This window comes from Haliotis rubra, unplaced genomic scaffold (genome assembly GCF_003918875.1).
Source record: "Haliotis rubra isolate DU_JTF1 unplaced genomic scaffold, ASM391887v1 Scf170, whole genome shotgun sequence".
Classification (NCBI taxonomy): domain Eukaryota; kingdom Metazoa; phylum Mollusca; class Gastropoda; order Lepetellida; family Haliotidae; genus Haliotis; species Haliotis rubra.
Window position 1 is genome coordinate 872,718 of NW_025765670.1, and position 20,807 is coordinate 893,524.

The window sequence follows — 20,807 nt, forward strand, 5'->3', positions numbered from 1 at the left end:
CGAGACACATATGATATGTATCTCAAATCACAGGTAATGAATACAAATATCTATTCACGAATACAATATTGAGTCAGTAGTTGATGTATTATTTAACTCTTTCAACACCAGTCAACCAGAGGCATTTACTGCCATGACACCGAGTTCCCAGAGACCCTGAGGTCATAGATGAAGCCTATGTTTATGAAGGAAATTAAAAGCTTGTAAAACGTTATTGCTACTACATCCCATACACCATTTAAAAGATCTAATCCTACTGTTGATAAATATGAAGTTTATTTTTATAATATTATTCAAATAATACAACTACAACTTTAATAAATGTATTTTTGAAAGAAAATGCAAGCTTACATTTATAACGCCCAGATAAACCACACGAAAAGAAGCAAAAACTATGGCTTATTTTTTTTCCATTTGTGACATGTGATAACATGCCCGTGCCTTTTCTTTTATATTTTCATTTTACGCCATCAGAAAATTATTATAAAAAGATTTCTTAAATAATATGTATGGTCAGCCTATTTCCGATATCTGTGGCTTTCCGCCGGTAGCATGACATAACAACGGAAAATACCTCCGCGCCGGCTTCGTGGTGCAGAACATGGCGAATCGCTTTGATGTCGGGCATCGCTCGAAAAGCTCTGAACATCAACAATATCACTGTACCCTTGCAAAGAGTATTTTCACAGTTGTAAGAAGCGATTTTATTGGATAAAGATTGGTTTCTAATGACGCTTTTCGCCACAGTCTGCTATAAGGGTCGTGATTGGTCAAAATCAGACACGCGACCTGAGGCAGCCAATCATATTACGCCAATGGATACCGCCCTCGTGAAACTAAACCCTTCAGATTTAGACAAAAGTTTTGGGTAAAATAATGCTATTCTGAACATATTAAGCAAGAAATCGCTACCTGTACGTGAAATTATGGAACTTATTGGACGATCGCGGCTAGGTTATGACCTGTGACAAAAAGGCTTCATGTATATATTTTCGATTAAACATCGTGGTCCGAAGCGTGAAGATTGAGGCGGCGAGAGCCGAGATGTCACTCGCCAGTGACTTGACTTGCATTACATGATCGCACAAAAGATGGAAATAGTAATTTTATATGCACGCTTTGACAACTTTTATGAATGCTGTTGTTGATTTTATTCATTAGTTTATTCAATTTATTTAATGAATTCCTCGAAACATCGCTACTTTGCTCTTTGACAATGTTATTGTAGACCCGCTGTCAAGCATGTGTCCGAGAATCGTTGTTTTCAATAACAATGCGGAAAATAGTTTATAATTTTAATTCTGCTGATAATATATGATAAATTGAAATTTAATAAGTGTTTTCGGACATTGTAAAATGTGATAGATTTAATATATGAATCATAAGTCAGGTAGGTTCCAAAAATTATGTCTCATTTTGACGTGACTACTGCCTGGCCGCTTTATCGGCCTCCGGTGTCTGGGGACTCATAACGTTGTGGCCGCTTAAGCGGCCTGCGGTGTTGAAAGGGTTAATTACTTATTGTGTAATGTTGACAGTGTTAAGTTATCATGACAGTGTCACAACTTCCTACTTACAGCCTTATGTTTTGGAATTTTTCCACTTTGTATATGTAGCTTAATAAATAACTAATGGGTTCAAGTTCAAATAAAAAACAAACACTTTCTGTAAATTATTCATGAATATTTGATCCTAATGACCATGAATAAAGAATTGAACTCAATAAGAGATATGATCCATTCACAGAAATGTGAGCGAAATGTAACACCCCAACACGTATTACGATATGTATAGAATTGCTAAAACTCACTGACTGAGTTTGGTTATACGCCGCTTTTAGCAATATTCCAGCAACATCACGGCGGGGGACACCAGAAATGGGCTTCACACATTGTGCCCATGTGGGGATTCGAACCCGGATCTTCAGCGTGACGAGCCAACGCTTTAACCATTAGGCTACCCCACCGCCCCTAAATTGCTAAATCTACTGATCAGTCATGGATAACCCAGAATAAGGGGAGATAACTTTTGTGACCTTAGTGGCATACCTTGTTCTCACTTTCTTGCTGACCAACTGGTTCGCAACATTGGCACATTTTTCTGCTTCATTCACAGCACTTGTGAGCTGCTGCAACAGCTCATTGTCAGGAAATTTCTTCTCCTCTGCCTCAGTGACTAAATCCTTCAGTTCTTGTAAATCTGTTGGAAGAAAAAAGAATTCCTTTTTGCACTAGAGTGATTATTGATTAGATAACGCTGCATCAGCAATTTTGCAGCTACAGCAATGTGAAACTAATCTCACCTTCCAAATACTTCATCACAACAAACATTTACACATGGAATGAGAATGTGCTTACTCTATAGTCAATTCCTTTAATATATTTTTCAAGTGATTAACTAATATTTTGTAGGAAGTGCAAACAAATAGCTGACAATGTTGACATGAATAGTGACTGAATGTTGTCTTATGCTGCTATGATATAGCATATCACACCAATCTGTAGCCATCAAAGTTAGGGTAGGTAAACCAGTGGTTCAATGCATGAGCAACTAGAATGCAAATATATGTGCCCAGGCACATACTGAACACACCCAATCATCCTATGACAATCTTTGGAAACTAGGGACACATATGTAAACATTAATTACCACGAACTATGGTTTCAATACGTGCAAAACAATGATAAGCTGCTGACAGTTGACAGAACCTGGCTTTGATTTACACGTACTTCCTGCAAGAGAAATAGCTGTTGATATTTCATCTCCTACATACCACCTACCTAACTTATCCTCCTGTGGTGCATCCAGTGCAGCCTTGACCTTTACATTCCAGTTATCGAAGGACTCGGCCCTCATCTTGAGCTTGTGCAGCATGGACGGCAGTTCGTCAAGTGTGTAGCGGTAGCGGAGGCATAGCTGAGTTGTGTCACAGTTGCATATGTGTTCTGTGTGGTACAGGCACACCACCTTGTCTGGAAGTAAAGTAATGCATGTCATCATAAGAAAAACAATTACGCTAAATGCCTCTCAAGATTCTGAGGCATACAGTGTTTGTATTAAGCCCTTAATGCCAAGACATGATAACAATAATGAACATAATGTAGATCTCTTGGAATGTGGAGCCTGAAGACTGAACTACCTGCCTTCTGCTGTAGAGGCAGGTGCTCTATCCACTAGATTAAAGAGGAATCTTATGGACCCATCACTAACTATATAGCTCCTTATATAATCATCAGACTGATCTAGTGATATGGTGATCATCCCATTAATGGGCTTCACACATTATACACATGTTTGGAGTGAGTGAGTGAGTTGGGTTTTACGCCACTTTTAGCAATATTCCAGCAATATCATGGCGGGGGAACACCAGAAATGGGCTTCACACATTGTACCGATGTGGGGAATGGAACTTTTAGCAATATTCCAGTGATATCATGGCGGGGAAATGCTTTAAGCACTAGGCTATTTCACACACACAGCACTAGGCTATCTCACACACACATGCACGCACACATGGAATCGAGTTTCCAAAGTATCAAGTTCAGCCACAGCTAGTGTAGGTTCTAGTGATCGTCACACAACAGGCTTCACACATTATACCCATGTGGGGAATCAAACAGAGTTTCCAGTATACCAAGACCAGCTACAGCCAGTGTATGGTCTTACTTGGGCTACAGGGACAGGTGATCCCTGACAGGAAGCATGTGGTCTTGCAGTAGCAACACTGGCGCTCATCATCAGGTAGCAGCTCAAACGCTTCTCTCTCGGCTTCAACAACACCCTGTAACACAATAAATACAGGTTCAGTTGAACAGGACTGATTAATGTGGGAGGTTTGGGTACTAATGGAAGTTAAAATGGACTGACTGACTGAATTTGGTTTTACGCCACTTTTAGCAATATTCCAGCAACATCACGGCGGGGGAAACCAGAATGTAATTTTTTAAGTAAAATTGATATTTTATACTCATTCTGACTCATGATCTTTGCTTATCTCCCTCTTCTATGCGAATGTTAGTGGAACACTTGAATCCTTTGTAGTTCCCAAAAGTGGACGTAAAAGTACATTCACCCACGAGTTACCTCCCTTTTCCCGTGCAAACAGTCATGTGACCAGCCTTACTTGTCACTCTCTCCTGATTCCTTTCAAGAACTACAGTAGAGGGCAGATCACACCTACCATATCCAACAACTTCTTCCTCAGCTGCTTCTCCTCCTCCACAATGGCCAGCATGTCTTGGTGTGTGGAAGCTGCTAGGTTGAGATCCAGACTGTCTGGATCTGCAGCCATCTTGCAGATCAACTCCTCGTGGGAGAACACACACTGACGGTGAAGGGAGCGATAGTTGTCGATGCATAGACGACCCATGCCCAGCTGAAGAAAGACCATACCATATATATAAGTAGCGTGTAAGAGCAAATTTGGTTTACAACTTTGAACAGTTACATTAGAGTCATTAGCTTAAACTTCAAAGGAAGGTGCAGACAAACCAAAAATGTTCAATTCAAATCACTAATTTTCCCAAGATGTCTAACATGACTAAGGGAGGCAACTCAGATATCTGGTTCCTTCATAATCTGGGCTACTGGCACCACTGAGTAGTGAGTGAAAAGGCTCTTACACTGCATATTCCATTTTCAGCAATATTCCAGATGAAAATTATTTGGAAATATTCCACACACACTATAAACCTAATTCATGAGTACAGGGTACAGACCTACTAAGAGCATACCTCCACCTACAATAACAAGAGTCATCTGAAGATGATAAATACCCCCTAGCCCCAACAAATTTGAAAGAACAAATCATCTCACAGTAACTTAAGTCCAAGTTCCATGGAAAGTGAAAAAGAAAAAAGAAACTGACTGACTGAGTTTGGTTATACGCCGCTTTTAGCAATATTCCAGCAACATCACGGCAGGGAACACCAGAAATGGGCTTCACACATTGACTGTACCCATGTGGGGATTCGAACCCGGGTCTTCGGGCGTGACGAGCCAACGCTTTAACCATTGCTCCAGGTTCTGTTTGATATATCTACCAATTTATTTTTTTTATTTTTTTTGTGAAAAATATCGAGCGTTTTTTTGAGATAATAACAGCGTAATACATAAGGGGCTGCTTATTAAGCACTTACCCAGTCAGCAGGACAGAAGTTGACAGCTTCAGCAAAGTTGTATCCCTGGTTGAAGCCTGCATGGTAGGCTCTGGGGAAGGTCACCACAAACTCACCAGCATGCTGGTTTGTACGGACAATCTGCAGAGGATGAATGGCAGTATGAGACAACTGCATCCATGTTATGATGTTTCACTGACTACTGCACTAAAGCTTACATTGTGATCATCATGGGATTTTACAGTCAGATAACTCTAAATATATGGTGATGCAATAAAATCAGGTCCATTGGTTTGTTGTTAAAGACAAGGCTCAGCAATGTTCCAGCAAAATGACAGTGGTCTGTATATTATCAAGTCTGGACCAGACAATCAAGTGACTAACAATACGATCTATGCAACTGGGATGCAATAGCATATCAACCAAGTAAGTGAATTTCACCACCTGATACTGTTTGTTTGTTGTTTTATCTACACTCAGGGAGTGAGTTGGGTTTTACGCCGCTTTTAGCAATATTCCAGCAACATCACGGCAGGGGACACCAGAAATGGGTTTCACACATTGTACCCATGTGGGGACTCGAACCAGGGTCTTCGGCGTGACGAGAGGACGCTTTAACCCTAGGCTACTCCACCGCCCTTCTCTACACTCAGCAATATTATGACATTATGACACTCAGCTATATGACATTGGCCTGTAAGTAATTAAGTCTGGACCATACAATCCAGTGATCAACATCATGAGCATTGATCCACACAATTGGAATACAATAACATGCATCCAAATCAATGATCCGCGCCCACTAGTCAACTTTATGGCTGTTGAAGACCTGGATCCTCACAGGTAGTTGCTGGTAGTGACTCTTGGTTCTACCATGCTATGAACAGTATCTAGTCATGTCAGGACGAGTCAGCTTTAAATGGAGGCCGATTAATTACCCTAATGAAACCCTTGAGCACTAATTTGGTTGCCAATTATTAACATTTGTACAACTTGAACTTGAAAATTGATAACATACCGGAACTCCTTTTGCCATCAGCAGATTTGGGTTCATGATGGTTGTCAGCTGATGGAGCAGGTCAGGAGCCTGCTCAAACAACTCTGGAGCCATCTGCATCATGGCTCTTTCAAAGACGTCCGCCGACTCACCAGGCACGCCATACCATGTCTTTGGCTCTCCCCTAAAGAAGATAGATACAATTAGAAATTTTCCAATTATGTAGTACTAGTCATGTTGTTGAACAATAATGTAATTTTTAGATTAAAATGGATATTTTATACTTATCCTGACTCATGCTTAATTGCTTGTCTCCTTCTTTTTGCGAATGATAGTGGAACACTTGAATCCCCTTTTGAAGCTCCAGTCAAAAAAGCGGACGTAAAATCACTCACCTAGTGTTATCTCCCTTTAGCTGTTTTGGCGGGAAATCCGTCACATGATCCAACATGCCCCTCACTCTCCCTGAAAATACGCCCAACACCTGGTTTACAGGAAATACAGAGTGCCATGATGGGAGGTTGGGAGGGCTTACCTCATGAGTCAGGATAAGTATAAAATATCAATTTTAATCTAAAAATCACATATTTTTCCTTATCCTGACTCATGCTTAATTGCTTGTAGAATCCAATGGAACCGGTGGTGGGTCAAGCCACTCTGGATTCATTGCTGATTTACGTCCTGCATACCCCCCTGAGGGAACTTCTTATAGTACTATGCTGATCCTTTCCTCTGATGAGTTTGGGGGGACCACAACTTGTCAGATTTCTCTGGAACCGCTTCTCCTGACATTAAGTGTGGATTTATACGACTCCATGTCTTGATGCTCGTATCAAGTGGAGAAGCGACCCTTCTTCATATACAAGTAAGTCCTTACAAGTATAGGGTCTGTCACTCATGCTGGCCTGTCCTAGACGTGCGCATGGACTCTAAGCTCTAGCTCTTCCGAGCGTTGGCTTTTACAAGTCACGTGATAAAAGGGTGAGATTCATCTCAGCGCCTTTGAGGAACCGTCAATTGTTGTGCTACAACAAGAGGCCCAAACTGGTGAATGCCGGAGACGTCCTCGGTAGTAATGTCTCTGAGGTAGTGGTTGGCAAACACTGTCTCTGACTTCCAATAGCAGCCCTCCATTATTGTCGAGATGGAGCAGTTTCCATGTAGAGCGAGTGTCGATGCCAGAGCTCTGACTTTATGAGGATTGGAGGCTCGTGGAGGCTCAAGTCCTGCTGCTTTGTAGGCCCTTAGGATGGCGGCTCTCATCCATATCGATATCGTCGTACGTGAGATCTCTGCAGGCATTTCCGTAGATAGAGGGATGAAAAGGCGCTTGAATGTTCGTCTCCTTGTCTAAGACCTTTGTAGGTAGACTTTCAATGCTCTGACTGGGCATAAGGATAGATCCTGAGTATCCTGTGGCCCAAGGACTGCCGAGAGTGCTGGGATGTGGAATTGTCTGTCTGGTTGACCGGGCAGTTGGTTCTTTGCTATAAAGTCCCATCTCAATCCCAGATGTATGATGTTGCGATGTGCAGAAAACGTATTCGTACAAAGGCCAGAGCATGGATTTCTGACATCTGAGCTGCTGTTGCCAAGGCGACCAGGAACAGAGTTTTATGTGTTAGAAACTCATAGGATGTCCTTTCTAGTGGTTCGTAAGCGTCACTGGTGAGATGCTGCAAGACTAGGTTGAGATCCCAAGCAGGCGCTTTAAATTTCTTTTGTTGCTCTTCCAACTTAAAGGAGCGTAGTAGAGCCAATATCTCTGGTACTTTGGTCAGCTTAACACCCGTCTTCATGGTGATAACCGTGCTGAGGGCCGCTAGGTATGTAGAGAGTGTTGAACCTTTTAACCGCCTCGTTTGTCTTAGATGACAACGGTATTCCGCCACTTGAGGATGTGTTGCTTTCATCGCTGTGAAGCCCTTCCTCAATGCATATTTCTCAAAACTCTGCCACTTGTCATCGTACAAGCTGCGGGTTGATCTACGTAGAGCTAGTGTGACTGCGTTCGCTGCTCTGGCGGAATATCCTCTTTTCTTCAAGCAAGTTTTGATACGTTCCATGCGTGTAGTTGGAATACTGTTGGATTTCTGTGTACTTGCTTGATGTGCAGATGAATTAGTAGGTTCGGCCACTCTGGGAGTTGCAGGGTTGGACTTCCGAGTTCTTGTATGAGGATGGGAAACCACACCCTTGCTGGCCAGTAAGGCGCGACCAAAATCAGTTGCAGCGTCTGCTTGATTTTCTGCAACACCTGCGGTATTAGAGCTGGAGGTGGAAACACGTAAGCATTTAGTCCTTCCCAAGAGAGATGCTTAGAGCATCTGTTGCCCATTCTTGTGGATCTGGAACCAGAGAGACGAATGTTGGTATCTGTTTGTTGAACCTTGTAGCAAACAGGTCTATCAGCGGAGATCCTATCCTCTGTATGATGCATCTGAAAGCTTCTGGATTATATAACATCCATTCCGTCGGGGATGGTTGTGTTGGACGAGATAGGGCGTCTGCTATCACATTCTTGGCTCCGGGAATGTGACATGCTTTTAAGTCGACATTCAGGTTGTCTATTATGCTGAACAGATGAAAGCTGAGGTCTAGAAGATTCCTTGACCTTGTTGATCCTTGTTTGTTGATGTAGAACGCCACTGTGGAGTATGAATCATCAGTTGTGCGTTCCTTAGTATGCTGGACCAGTGTAGTAAGGCGTTTATTACTGCTTTCATCTCGAGCATGTTGATGTGCAGACTTTGCTCCTTACTCGACCATTTCCCTGCTGCCACTTCATTGTCGAGGTGGGCTCCCTATCCTTGAAGTGATGCATCTACGTAGAGATGAGTGTTGTACTCCGGCTCTGATAAGTAGGCTCCTCCGCAAACATTCGACTTCCGAGTCCACCATAGAAGATATGGTTTCAGTCCGTCCGGTAGTCCGAAGGAGTCCAGACTGTCTAGATGAGCGTTCACGAACACTTGTACTGGGCGCAGTTGTAGCCTTCCTCTGCGTGTCATGTCGTGTGCTGACGTGAGAAGACCAAGTAGGCTCTGCCAACTTCGTAGTGGTAACGAGGAGAGTAGTGCTTGAGATATCATTTGCTGTATCTTGACCCAACGCTCCTCTGGGACGACTATACGATTCTGCAATGTGATGAGCCGTATTCCTAGGAATTGCAGATCCTGTGTGGGTTCTAGTTCCGACTTGAGGAGATTTACTAGCCATCCTAGTTGAGTAAGTAGCCTGATTGTGAAGTCTAGCTGCAGTCTGAGTTGACTGGGATCTTGATGAGTTTGAATCCCGTCATCCAGGTAAAACGACAATATGTGATGATTGGCTTTGTCACTCAGTGAAACAACCAGGGGCCCACGATATTCCAAATGGTAGCACCTTCCATTGGAAGTGACGTCCGTTGAAGAGGAATCGTAGGTATTTCCTTGAGTCCGGATGTATCGGGATGTGAAGATACGCATCCTGTAGATCTATGCTGGCGAGGTAGTCTAACGGACGTACAAGTTGTTGCAGTTGAGGAAGATGTATCATTCTGAACTTTGCGGGACTGCGTAGATAATCTTGGTTGAATTTCCTCATGTTGTACATAAGTCGGAACTTTTCCCTGGAATTTTTCTTTGGTTCTAAGAAGATTGTGGAGTAAAAACTGGGCGTGACTAACTCCTGTTTTATTTTTTCGATCGCCTCCCTCTCGATTAGAGTTGTGATGGCGTCGAGTAAGTTCTCCATCTGGTCGGCAGCATAGTTGTGGGCCAGAGAGTTGCTTGTCAATGGTGGTACTGCTTGTAGTTGAATCTTGTATCCTCTCTGTAGGGTCTGGGATACGTAGTCATCCTGAAGAATTCCCCAATTCTTCCAGTAGCGTTGTAGACGTCCACCGACGGTTGAAGGTTGTATGAGAACGGCTGGGGGCTGGAAGACTCCAGTCGTTCCGAACCCGTCCTTCAGCGTCTGAAGTTCCTGGCAACCCTGGGTGCCCTGCCTCTTCCGGGGTTACCTCTGGGAGCTCCGGTTGGGTGATGAAAAGAATCCTTGCCTCCTCTGGAGCTGCCGTATTTCTTTTCCCTGGCTACTTGCTGGAGTAGCGTTGCGACGTCTGACGGATAACACTGGCTAGTGTATCGTTGGACTTGATCATCATTACCTCCCTTGACTCTTTCGTTACTTCCTTGGCCACGTCCTCAATTTCCCCTGCGAAGATAGATGCTGCTGACCACGGAGCTCTGTATAGTGACTTGGTGAAGCGCTCACACCAACTACAGGAAGACAGCAATCCTTGTCTTCTCAAGAGCGTCAGGACCGCTGATGTGGATGCCAGATGTTCGGACATAAACTGATGATCTTTCTTTTGGGTCAGCAATGCCGAGTAGATCATTCTATCTTCTTCAGAGGTCGAGTTTCTGAACTTCGCCATGAGGGTTTCATTGATGGCTCTTGACCTGGCTAGACCAAAGAAGGTACGTCTGGTAGTTGTGTCTAGTTGTGCCAACTTTTTATCCTCCACTTTATAAGTCCTAGATCGGGAGTCGTTGATGATCTTGTAGTTCTCATCTATCTCTGGGGCCTTCATGAAGGGTTCCATGTGGTGAAGAGAGAACTTCTTGGCGTTGAATGGCGGGACGCTTTGACTCTGGAACTTCAATGCCTTCCTGAAGGCTGTGCTGAGGTTCTCCGGTACATCCGAGACAGGATCGATGGGTGGAAGGGTAAGTGTATCAAAGTCCTCGTTTGACATCCTATACATGAATGCTTCATTATCCTCTTTAGAAGGTGATTCAAGTTCCAATCCATTTGCCGTCCAAGATTTGATCTCTGTATCAGAGAATATGATTCCGCCATCATCTTCAGATCTAGAGGCTTCTTGTTCTTGAGATGGTTGCCATTGTGTCTCCTTCCTGTGTGGAGATCTGCGTGGAGACTTGAGTGGAGACCTGCGTGGAGATCTTCGTGGAGACTTGCGTGGAGACCTGCGCACAGGCGACTGATTCAGATAAGGATCCTCCCTGGATCCTTGAGACATATCTCTGTGCCTTCGTGAAGGTGTAGATTCTCTTCTATGGTATGTAGGGTGCCTGCGCGCAGGCTCCTGATGGCTGTCCATATCTGAGGAGGATGATCTGCGATGCTCCGGTGAACGTCTGGTTCTGCTCTTGCGCGAAGGCTCCTCTGGAATATCTATTGCAGATTCATCATTGTCCATGCTGGCAGGCTCTTGTGAAGATGTCGTGGAAAATCGTTGAGTGTGTGATCCTTCACGTAGGTTTCCTCCTTCCCGCAGGCTACTATCTTCAGCAGGATGCGATCTGCAGGCTGCTCGTCCTTCATGCAGGCTCGTCGTAGATGGGGCCTTCATCTTAGCTTTCTCCTGCGCGAACCTCCGTTCAATCAGGTCCAACATCTGCTGAGTAGACTGCTGCATGAAGATACCTGGGTTGAAACTCTGCGACGAAGGCTGCTGATGCAATGAGGACGACGCATTTGAGAGTACTGAGGCTTCTCCCAAGGACTGCTGCACTTGTGAAGACCTGCCATCTCTATCTGATGTCTGCGTTGATAGTCTGACTGTGCTGAGATGACTGCTGATGTTACTGTAGACGAAGACCTCGTCTTCTTCTTCACTGCTACTTCAGGAAAAAGGATGGGTGGCTTGTTATATACGACTACTTCATCTGACGGGATGATCTCTGCAGCAAAGGACCTAGTCTTGTGCGCTGCCCCATGGGAAGACTTCGCCGGAGTCTTATCTGCAGACGACTTCTTCTTCTGAGAAGACGATGCCCTAGTCTTCTTAGACTGTGACGAGGTTATAGTTGATGTTGACGACCTCTTCCTGGAGCCGGAGCTACCATCTGCCACAGCAACATGCTCCGTAGCAACAACTGGTAAATCACTGGAATGGTGAATGTCAGCAGACAGCAATAAACGGTTATCAGCGCAATCACTCGGTTTAGACATGACTTGTAAAAGCTGTCTAGACCTGTCCTTGGCACTTCTAAGAATGGAATATAAATAATTATTAAATTCAATTTCAGATAAATGCTGACAAAGTTGACAGCGAAAGCTGGAAGAACATGTAGAAGTACAATTAGGACATAATAAATGCGGATCAGCAACCTACAAACGGTATCTGCAATGAATGCAAGTTTTCATCAATTGTAAACAAGATGAAAAATCATGTCAACAACGTGAATAAACAGATAATTAGGACAAAAATTTCAAACCATATTGCTGGTATATCAATCCTAAATGCCGTATACAGCTAATTTAGTAGTAAAGGCCTAAATATAAATGAATATAACGCCGTATAGGGGACCCAGGCGCTCTCACAACCGTCCTTTAGGGCGAAGAAGGAGAGAGTGAGGATCATGATGGGTCATGTGACGGATTTCCTGCCAAAACAGCTAAAGGGAGATAACACTGGGTGAGTGATTTTACGTCCGCTTTCTTTAAGGGAGCTTCTAAAGGGGATTCAAGTGTTCCACTATCAATCGCAAGAAGGAGACAAGCAATTAAGCATGAGTCAGGATAAGGAAAAATTTGTTTGTTTGCTTCTTTTTAACACAGCATTCAGCAATATTCTATCTACATGGCGGCAGTCTGTAAATAATCGTGTCTAGACCAGACAATCCAGTGACTGATGCCATGAGCATCGATATAAGTGTTTGGAATACGATCAGATGTGTCAATTAAGTCAGCAAGCCTGACCATTCAATCCCATTAGTCACCTTTATGAAGCATGGGTTACTGAAGGTCAATTCTAACCCAGACCTTCACGGGTAGCAGAATGTGAAATGAAATAGACATTGATTTTGTTCACAGGGGCGACTCACCAATGCAGATAGTTGATGGAGTAGCTCCAGTGATCCTCATTGTGCCAGCAGAAGCTGGAGAAACACATGCCGACATAACACCAAGGGATCTGAAAAACAAAGGAAGCACCTGTTGCAGGAGGTGACCTTATCATCAACACAACATTTCCCAATACAAATTGTATCCAAAATTGGCTTTAATCATGATGAAATCCATGTGCATATTGTGAACACCAATTCACATGTCATGGCTCACAATCAACCAAGACATTGAGTCACAACTTGACCCATTTGGTCACCTCTAGAATCCTCAAGGGAGAATAACATTAGTGAGTGAGTTTAGTTTTACGCCACACGTAATATTCCAGCTATATGGCGGCGGTCTGTAAATAATCGAGCCTGGACCAGACAATCCAGTGATCAACAGCATAAGCATCGACCTATGCAATATGGGATACCATGACATGTGTCAATCAAGTCAGTGAGCCTAACCTCCCAATCCTGTTATTCGCCTCTACAACAAGCAAGCATAGGGTTAGTGAAGATCAATTCTATATGAAGAAATTAACAAAATGCCCACAAAAGGAGTTATAGATCCTTCATAAACATACAGCTATTCTTTCATGCCTGCTGGCTGTTTGTATATCCTACCTTCATGCCTGAAATGTCTGCATTGATATGGCAAAGCACAGATTGTTCCAGCACTGGCAAGTTGTTGAGATTCCAGCCCGAGTTCACATACTCCTGCAACAATGGACAAGACCACATGACTAGCACTTTCATCACACAATACAACCAGGAATAATAATAATGTCTATTTATATTGTGCTGGGTTCCATCCACAAAGGTGCATGCTCAGGGCACTACAATAGTGACAGATGAGAAGTTTACGGGGGGAGATAGTTTGTGGGGATAGAATTTCTAAAGAGAAAGGTTTTTAGGTTGGTTTTGAATGTCTCAAGGGTGGGGGATTCTTTAATGTTCAGAGGTGCTGCTACTTGAAACGATCTGTTGCCGTAGGATTTTAGTTTTGAGTTTGGTACTGCAAGTAGGCATTGGTTTTCAGACCTTAGACGTCGTGAAGACTGGTATGGTGAGATCAGTTCCAATTGATAGCTCAGTGCTGTACCATTCAAACAGTGGTAGCCAAAACACAAGATCTTGAAGTGGATCCGGGCTTCTATTGGTAGCCAGTGTAGGGACATCAATACTGGTGTTATGTGGCATCTTTTTGGTGCACGACTCACAATACGAGCTGCCCTATTTTGTACCTTCTGGAGTTTGTTCAGCAGATCCTGACTCAAACCATACAACAGACTGTTGCTGTAGTCAATGCGGGACATCACAAGTTGTTGGACTAGTGTCTTTGTTACGTCTTTGGTAATAAGATGGCGATTATTACCAATACTTCTTAGATGGAAGTAGCAGGTCTGGCACACTTGATTAACTTGGGCTTCCATTGACAAGGGAGAATCAAAGATGACACCCAGGTTCTTTGCTTTGTCGGCGAATGGTATGAATGAGTCTCCAACAGCCACTGACGTGATATTCAACTGTTGAATGCGCTGTCTGGGTCCAACGAGTAAGGCCTCAGTTTTTCCATCATTCAGTTTTAATCTGTTTGATATCATCCATGTTTTTATTGATTTAGTGCAATCTGTAGTTCTTGCAAGTGCATCGACTGCTTCGCTTGCTTGGAAACCTTGATATAGCTGGGTGTCGTCAGCATATGCATGGTGGTTCATCCCATACTGTCTGATGCTGGAGCTGAGACTACTTGTGTACAGCACAAACAGGTCTGGACCATGCACAGATCCTTGGGGAACCCCACAGGGTAGCGTGATACTTTCAGATTTAGTATCACCAATCATAACTGACTGGCGTCTGTTGCTCAAATATGAGCGTATCCATGAAAGTGGTATTCCTGATATACCCACTTCCTGTCTTCGTCATACTGTAAGTATACTGTGGTCCACAGTACCAAAGGCTGCCGTCAGATCGAGCAGGATAAGAGATCCAATGGAACCTTTGTCCACATAGCTCCGCAGATCATTCGTAACCCTGAGTAGAGCACTCTCTGTGCTATGGTTTGGACGATAGGCGGACTGGAACTTGTTTACCAAGTTGTTCTCATAAAGATGCTTTGCCAGTTGAAGGTCAAAAGCTCTCTCCAGAATTTTGGACATAAGGTCAGGTTTGAGACTGGCCGGTAGTTTGCAAGGCATAGCACATCTAAAGTCTTCTTTTTGATGTGTGGTCTTATCAGTGCCAGTTTATATATATTTGGGAATGTACCAGTGGTTAGACTGATATTCACGATCCTTGTGATCACAGGCAGAAGTACATCTAAATACTTCATAAGTAATTTTGTAGGAATAGGGTCCAGCGCACAAGTGGTGGGGTTTGATTTTCCAATAACCTTGACAATGTCTTCCACAGTGACCGTTTGAAGTTTAAATCTGAGATCTCCAGGCAATATGGAATCTGCTGTGTCACCCGTATCACTATCCACATTATCGAATTCCTCTTTGATTTTGTTTATCTTGTCCGTAAAATAGACACAAAAGTTGTGTGCTAACTCACTGTTTCTGTTGGCTTTAGGGAGTTCAGTTTCAGACCTTTCTCCAAGCAAAGATTTCATGTAGTCATGTAAACGTCCAGGACATTTATCAGACAATTCAGTTATCCTATTTTGACAATAATCTCTTTTCGTTTCTCAAATCAGTTTGTTCATTTCATTCCTGGCACTCCTGTATAGCTGACGATGTACCTCTAATCGCAAATGACCGCCATTTCCTCTCTGCCATACGCCGTCTGTGCTTGGCATTGAGTACTTCTCACTGTTGTACCAGTATGATGGTGGATGTTGCGTCACTTCTTTGATAACAGCCTGTGCATGCCTATCCAGCTCTGTTAATGTTTCATCATACATTTGTGAAAGTTCATCCACGTCCTCAATAGATTCATACCATCTCAGAAGAGGAGATTCTGATAGCTCCTTTCGAAAATCGGATATACTGATACCTTTTATGTTTCTGCAAGTTATTTTAGTCTTTTTTGAATTGGGCCTTGCCATGTCCCACAACATAGTACTCACATGGTGATCCTACATTTGTTTATCTTCCACATGACAGCTCCTGATGAATGTAGACTTGTAACAGTTACCATGGTTACCATATGTTGCTTCACTTTTGATTTCTCAACCATGCCTTTATTTCACATCAGTGCCCCGCTCCTCAAAGCCAGTCGTAAGTCTATGTTAAAATATGGGAGTTACAATCATTTTAGCGCTATGATCACTTTGAGGAACGGGGCACAGAACAATAAATTCCAAATGGCTGACTGGGTATGGATATTTTACCTCATCCTCTGGGCACATGACATCAGCCTTGTTGGTGGGGAATCCACTGCCCATCTCCGAGGCATGGATGTCCGCTCCATACTGTACAGACACCTCCTCCTCGATACAGCTGACCAGTCGCCAGAACTCCTTCTCCACAAGATGACAGGGAACCATCTGCCACAGAAACAGGCGCCATCAGATAATAGGAACTTGAAAATACAGGGCCCTGCTTCTTAAGGATTTACCACTTAGTATTTGATGCCTGCTTCAGGATATACTGACATTTTCTCTGTAAGAAGGACCCAAATAATACAACCAGGAACACAGCCACTTAGTATCTGATGCCTGCTTCAGGATATACTGACATTTTCTCTGTAAGAAGGACCCAAATAATTTGATTTTTTTCGTAACATTTTTCTTTCTGACACCCAGCACACCTAAAGAATCATTTTTACATTAGTCATATTTATCTTTTTATTTATTGATTTATTTTTATTCAACAGTTTTTTGTTTTCCCATCAACACTCCCAGTCCCCATGAGGGAAGTATGATACTGCTACTGAGCCTGGACACCAGGACCCAATTTCTTGAAACAAACTTAAGTCAGAGTTTTTACTCAAATTTGAGAAAACACAGGAAAATGCATTTCCCAGAATAAACTGAAATCAATATTAAACTCAAACTTAGTAGATTATTTGAGTTTGGTGGATAGATTACTTAAGTTGTTTGGGATTTTTTTATTTAAAAAATGCAGTCTTGTTAAAAATTCAGTTGTTTCAAATTGTCAAACTCAGTTTGAAATTTGAGTAAAAACATATGTTTGTTTCGAGAAATCGGGGCCAGATCCATTTAGTTGTAAGCCAGGGCAAGCAATAGAAAAGTTAACAAGTCATTAAACTGTGAAGGTCAGTATCTGGGTTACTAGGGTCTAAAACAATGGGTTTGACTTTTACAGGACTAGGGAACAGTCACACTTGACAAATTGGGGCAAATGCTGGCCTGTTGCACTCTTCAAACTGATCATACATGTTAGGCCTAACTACATGTGACAAGTTAATGATGACTGGGTGTCTAAATATGGCTTCCGTAGCAGTCATGTTTATAACACTATCAGAATTTTAAGGGCAAATGTTAGAGACACCAAAATACAGCTACATAAACCTTGTAGATCTACATAGTATCTGAAGAAATATCATAAAGCAAACATTAAATGACAGGTAGACAACCATAAAGACAAAGACAGACAATCATCTTCCACGAGCTCACTGACTCAAGTGTCAGGGAAGCTAAAAATGAACACAAATCCATTAAACTGCACATAAATGGTGTCTGTAAATACTTACATGCACCGGCATGTTGAAGTAGTTAGATTTGAAGTTGTCTGCCATCTCACCAAATGACTGAAGAGAGTACTCAGTCCTGGACTGCTCAAAACCATATGGATCCTGAGGCCTTGAACAAGCCTGATAAGGAGAAACAACAAAATAATCAACAACAGAGCTTGAGTGCTACTTTACAACACTATCGGAGTGAGTATGGTTGTATGACGACTCCAGTAATCCAGCAATACTGACTGACTGAGTTTGGTTTAACCACTAGGCTATTCCAGCAACATCACGGGCGGGGACACCAGAAATGGGCTTCCCACATTGTACCCAGCAATATCCTGCATGGGAGAGCACAAATTGGCTTCATACATTGTAGTCCAGTAGAGAATTGAAACTGGGACTTCAGTGTCACAAGTGAATATATTAACCATTAGGCTGCCCAAATGCCCCCCCCCCAATGTCATGTTAAGTTAGTATCATCTTCAAATGAGTTTATCTGAAAAACATCAAGACACTGAAATAGTACTAGGCTCCACCTACCTGTTTCACACACTTGGGGCATCTCCAGTCTCCCTTAGGTACATCTACTAGTGGTGGGATGAGGCAGTAGGTGTGGAAGGCGTCGTCACAGCCGTCGCACAGCAGCATGTACTCCTCCCCATCTCCCCCTTCACACATGTGACACAGATACTTGTCAACCTAGAACATATAACATACATCATATAGGTACACAGTTACCTGAAACACACTGCACACATGATACAGGTACTTGGTATCCTGGAACACACTACACAATACAGGTGCTTCTTCACCTGAAAAACACAACACATATGATACAGGTGCTTGGTAACCTGAAATGCAAAACACAAGATACAGGTAGTTGTCAACTTATAATATGCAACACACAGAGTCCATAAGACAATACACACATACAGGGTCAGTCTCAAACAGCTGAAGACACAACACACATACAGATCCATAACATGTGTCTCCACACATAAGATTGGTATGTTGTTTAATGCTGTACTCAACAATATTCCAGTTAAATGTTGGCGGTCTGTAAATAATCAAGCCTGGACCAGACAATCCAGTGATCAACATCATGAGCATCGTTCTACGCTATTGGGACATGATGACATGTGTCAACCAAGTCAGCGAGCCTGACCACCCGATCCCGTTGTCACCTCTTACATCAAGCATGGGTTGGTTAAGACCAATTTGAACCCGAACCTTCACAGTTCCAACCTTCACAGTTCCACACATAAGTCCCGAAAAGGGTCAATTTCATACACCTTAACACAAGATATGCATACAAGGTCCATGACATACACTTTCACATATACAGGGTGCATCGCATACACCTCCACAAACAATATACTAGATACATATCATTCATCTCCGAACATTCGTAAAGGGTCCATCCACACATCTCCACACAATATACACTAGTAAATACTGACACTGCCTCGTCATATTGTCATAACAAATTCTCACATAACAAGGCACATCAGTTTTATATACACATTATTTTCATGTATGTCGACACCATTTCATTTTAAACATTATACATGATGATGAAGAAGCAGGAAGGAGGTGAGGATAGCAATGGCATACAGTAGACTCGAAGTGTGCATCGAATTATAGCTGTAAGTGCTTAACCTCCCACATCCTATCTTGCATTAAGATTATAGGTAAGTGAATGGACAATTTTCCTCCTCCTCCTGATATTGAGGTAAAAATTTCATATACACTTCTGGGAAAAGCTGAACATGTTACCAAAGCAAATATGATTATCTTGAAATTAACACATATCAACTGAAATTCTGTCAACTTAACCAAGCACATCGGACTGTAATACAAGGGGGATAACTATGTATTGATATTGTCTACAAGCTGTCAAGATGACCCTGAATCGATTCCCTTGTTATACTTCATGAAAGCATATGCCAGCAAAAATCAATTTGCCAACTGGTCTCTTGTAGCATATGGTGCATTGTATAAAAGATAACACACATACAGTGTACATAACACCATATACCCCTGTAGACCGGTCAAAAACCAATAATATCACCTGGTTATAGCATTGGCTCAGATATATGCCCCAGCTTGCTATGATGTGCAGAAAATATTGTAGTAGTGAGGTATCACACACAGGACTTAAAGAGTTACCTGGATAGTGGAAAATACAGGCTTAGTGATGCATGTCAGAAATGTATTTATTTTTCAAGTGTGCCTCTGGGTACTTTTTTGTGTTGTTACGAGTGCCCTTTCAAATAAAGGTAAAACAAAAAGAGGAATTCTGAACTCGCTGAATGTCATTTCACCAAAGCAAGATAATAGACAGTTGTAAGTTAGAATATTTCACCCCTTGATTATAATTGATATTGATTACATTTACTATTCGGAATATCAACATATATTTTGTGAACTGTACTGTGATTTAGCCATTCCTCACATGTTTGCCTATTTATTTGTGGTTTCTTACAATACACATAGCCACATAGAAATGATGGTGCAAATACGATTTCAACATGTTTTAGGAATTAGGAAGTTGTGTGGGCCATTGATCTTTTGAAGATGTAATTTACACTTAAAACACCTGTATTTCAACCCCTGCCAATGTTGTCTCAATCTTCTGACTGGTTGAGATCTTCACTTTGAAAAATGGACTATTAAAATTAGAAATGGAATTAACTCATTACACTGAGGTGGGGAATCGAAACCTGGTTTTCGGCATGACAAGTGAATGCTTTAACCATATGGCTACCCTACCACACTTGATAGAAGTTCTGTGCAAGAAATCCATATTGAAACCTTTGAATGAACATTTCATACCATACCAAAACCACACAGTAGAAGATATATATTTTTAAAAAACCAATAAGAATGCAAAGAGACACAAAAATATGTAAACATAATGATTATAGATTCAAGAAAACAAACACAAGAACGATATACCTCAAGTAAACAACAGACATATATTACCTATTACGCAATCTCTGAGATAATTTCAGCTATATTTTAATGTCAGTCAAAGGACTTACATTTGAAGTTTTATATATTATTGTGCTACAGTACACATATTTTCTGAGATTTCCTTCTTAATCTGATACTGAGGAAGATTTTAAATTATTTTGGTTATTTGAAGATCAACAAACATTTAAAATGATTCTCTTTTAATAAACAATGCAATTCTCTTGGTAGACA

At 42.2% G+C, this 20,807-nt stretch overlaps 1 protein-coding gene across 5 annotated transcripts in view; it reads right to left on the bottom strand.

Annotated features, from left to right (window-relative positions):
* LOC124272523 (lysine-specific demethylase 5A-like) overlaps positions 1 to 20,807 on the bottom strand; it is a 48,725-nt gene that overhangs the window by 12,158 nt on the left and 15,760 nt on the right. For all 5 annotated transcript variants that reach the window (XM_046707732.1, XM_046707731.1, XM_046707729.1 and 2 more), the window contains 11 exons: positions 18,141 to 18,299; positions 17,616 to 17,735; positions 16,291 to 16,446; positions 13,581 to 13,673; positions 12,951 to 13,039; positions 6,136 to 6,298; positions 5,139 to 5,258; positions 4,181 to 4,375; positions 3,667 to 3,781; positions 2,781 to 2,972; positions 2,049 to 2,199 (listed from right to left, as the gene is read on the bottom strand). In XM_046707732.1, the coding sequence (XP_046563688.1) occupies positions 2,049 to 2,199; positions 2,781 to 2,972; positions 3,667 to 3,781; positions 4,181 to 4,375; positions 5,139 to 5,258; positions 6,136 to 6,298; positions 12,951 to 13,039; positions 13,581 to 13,673; positions 16,291 to 16,446; positions 17,616 to 17,735; positions 18,141 to 18,299 (1,553 nt within the window). The remainder of the gene's footprint in view (positions 1 to 2,048; positions 2,200 to 2,780; positions 2,973 to 3,666; positions 3,782 to 4,180; positions 4,376 to 5,138; positions 5,259 to 6,135; positions 6,299 to 12,950; positions 13,040 to 13,580; positions 13,674 to 16,290; positions 16,447 to 17,615; positions 17,736 to 18,140; positions 18,300 to 20,807) is intronic.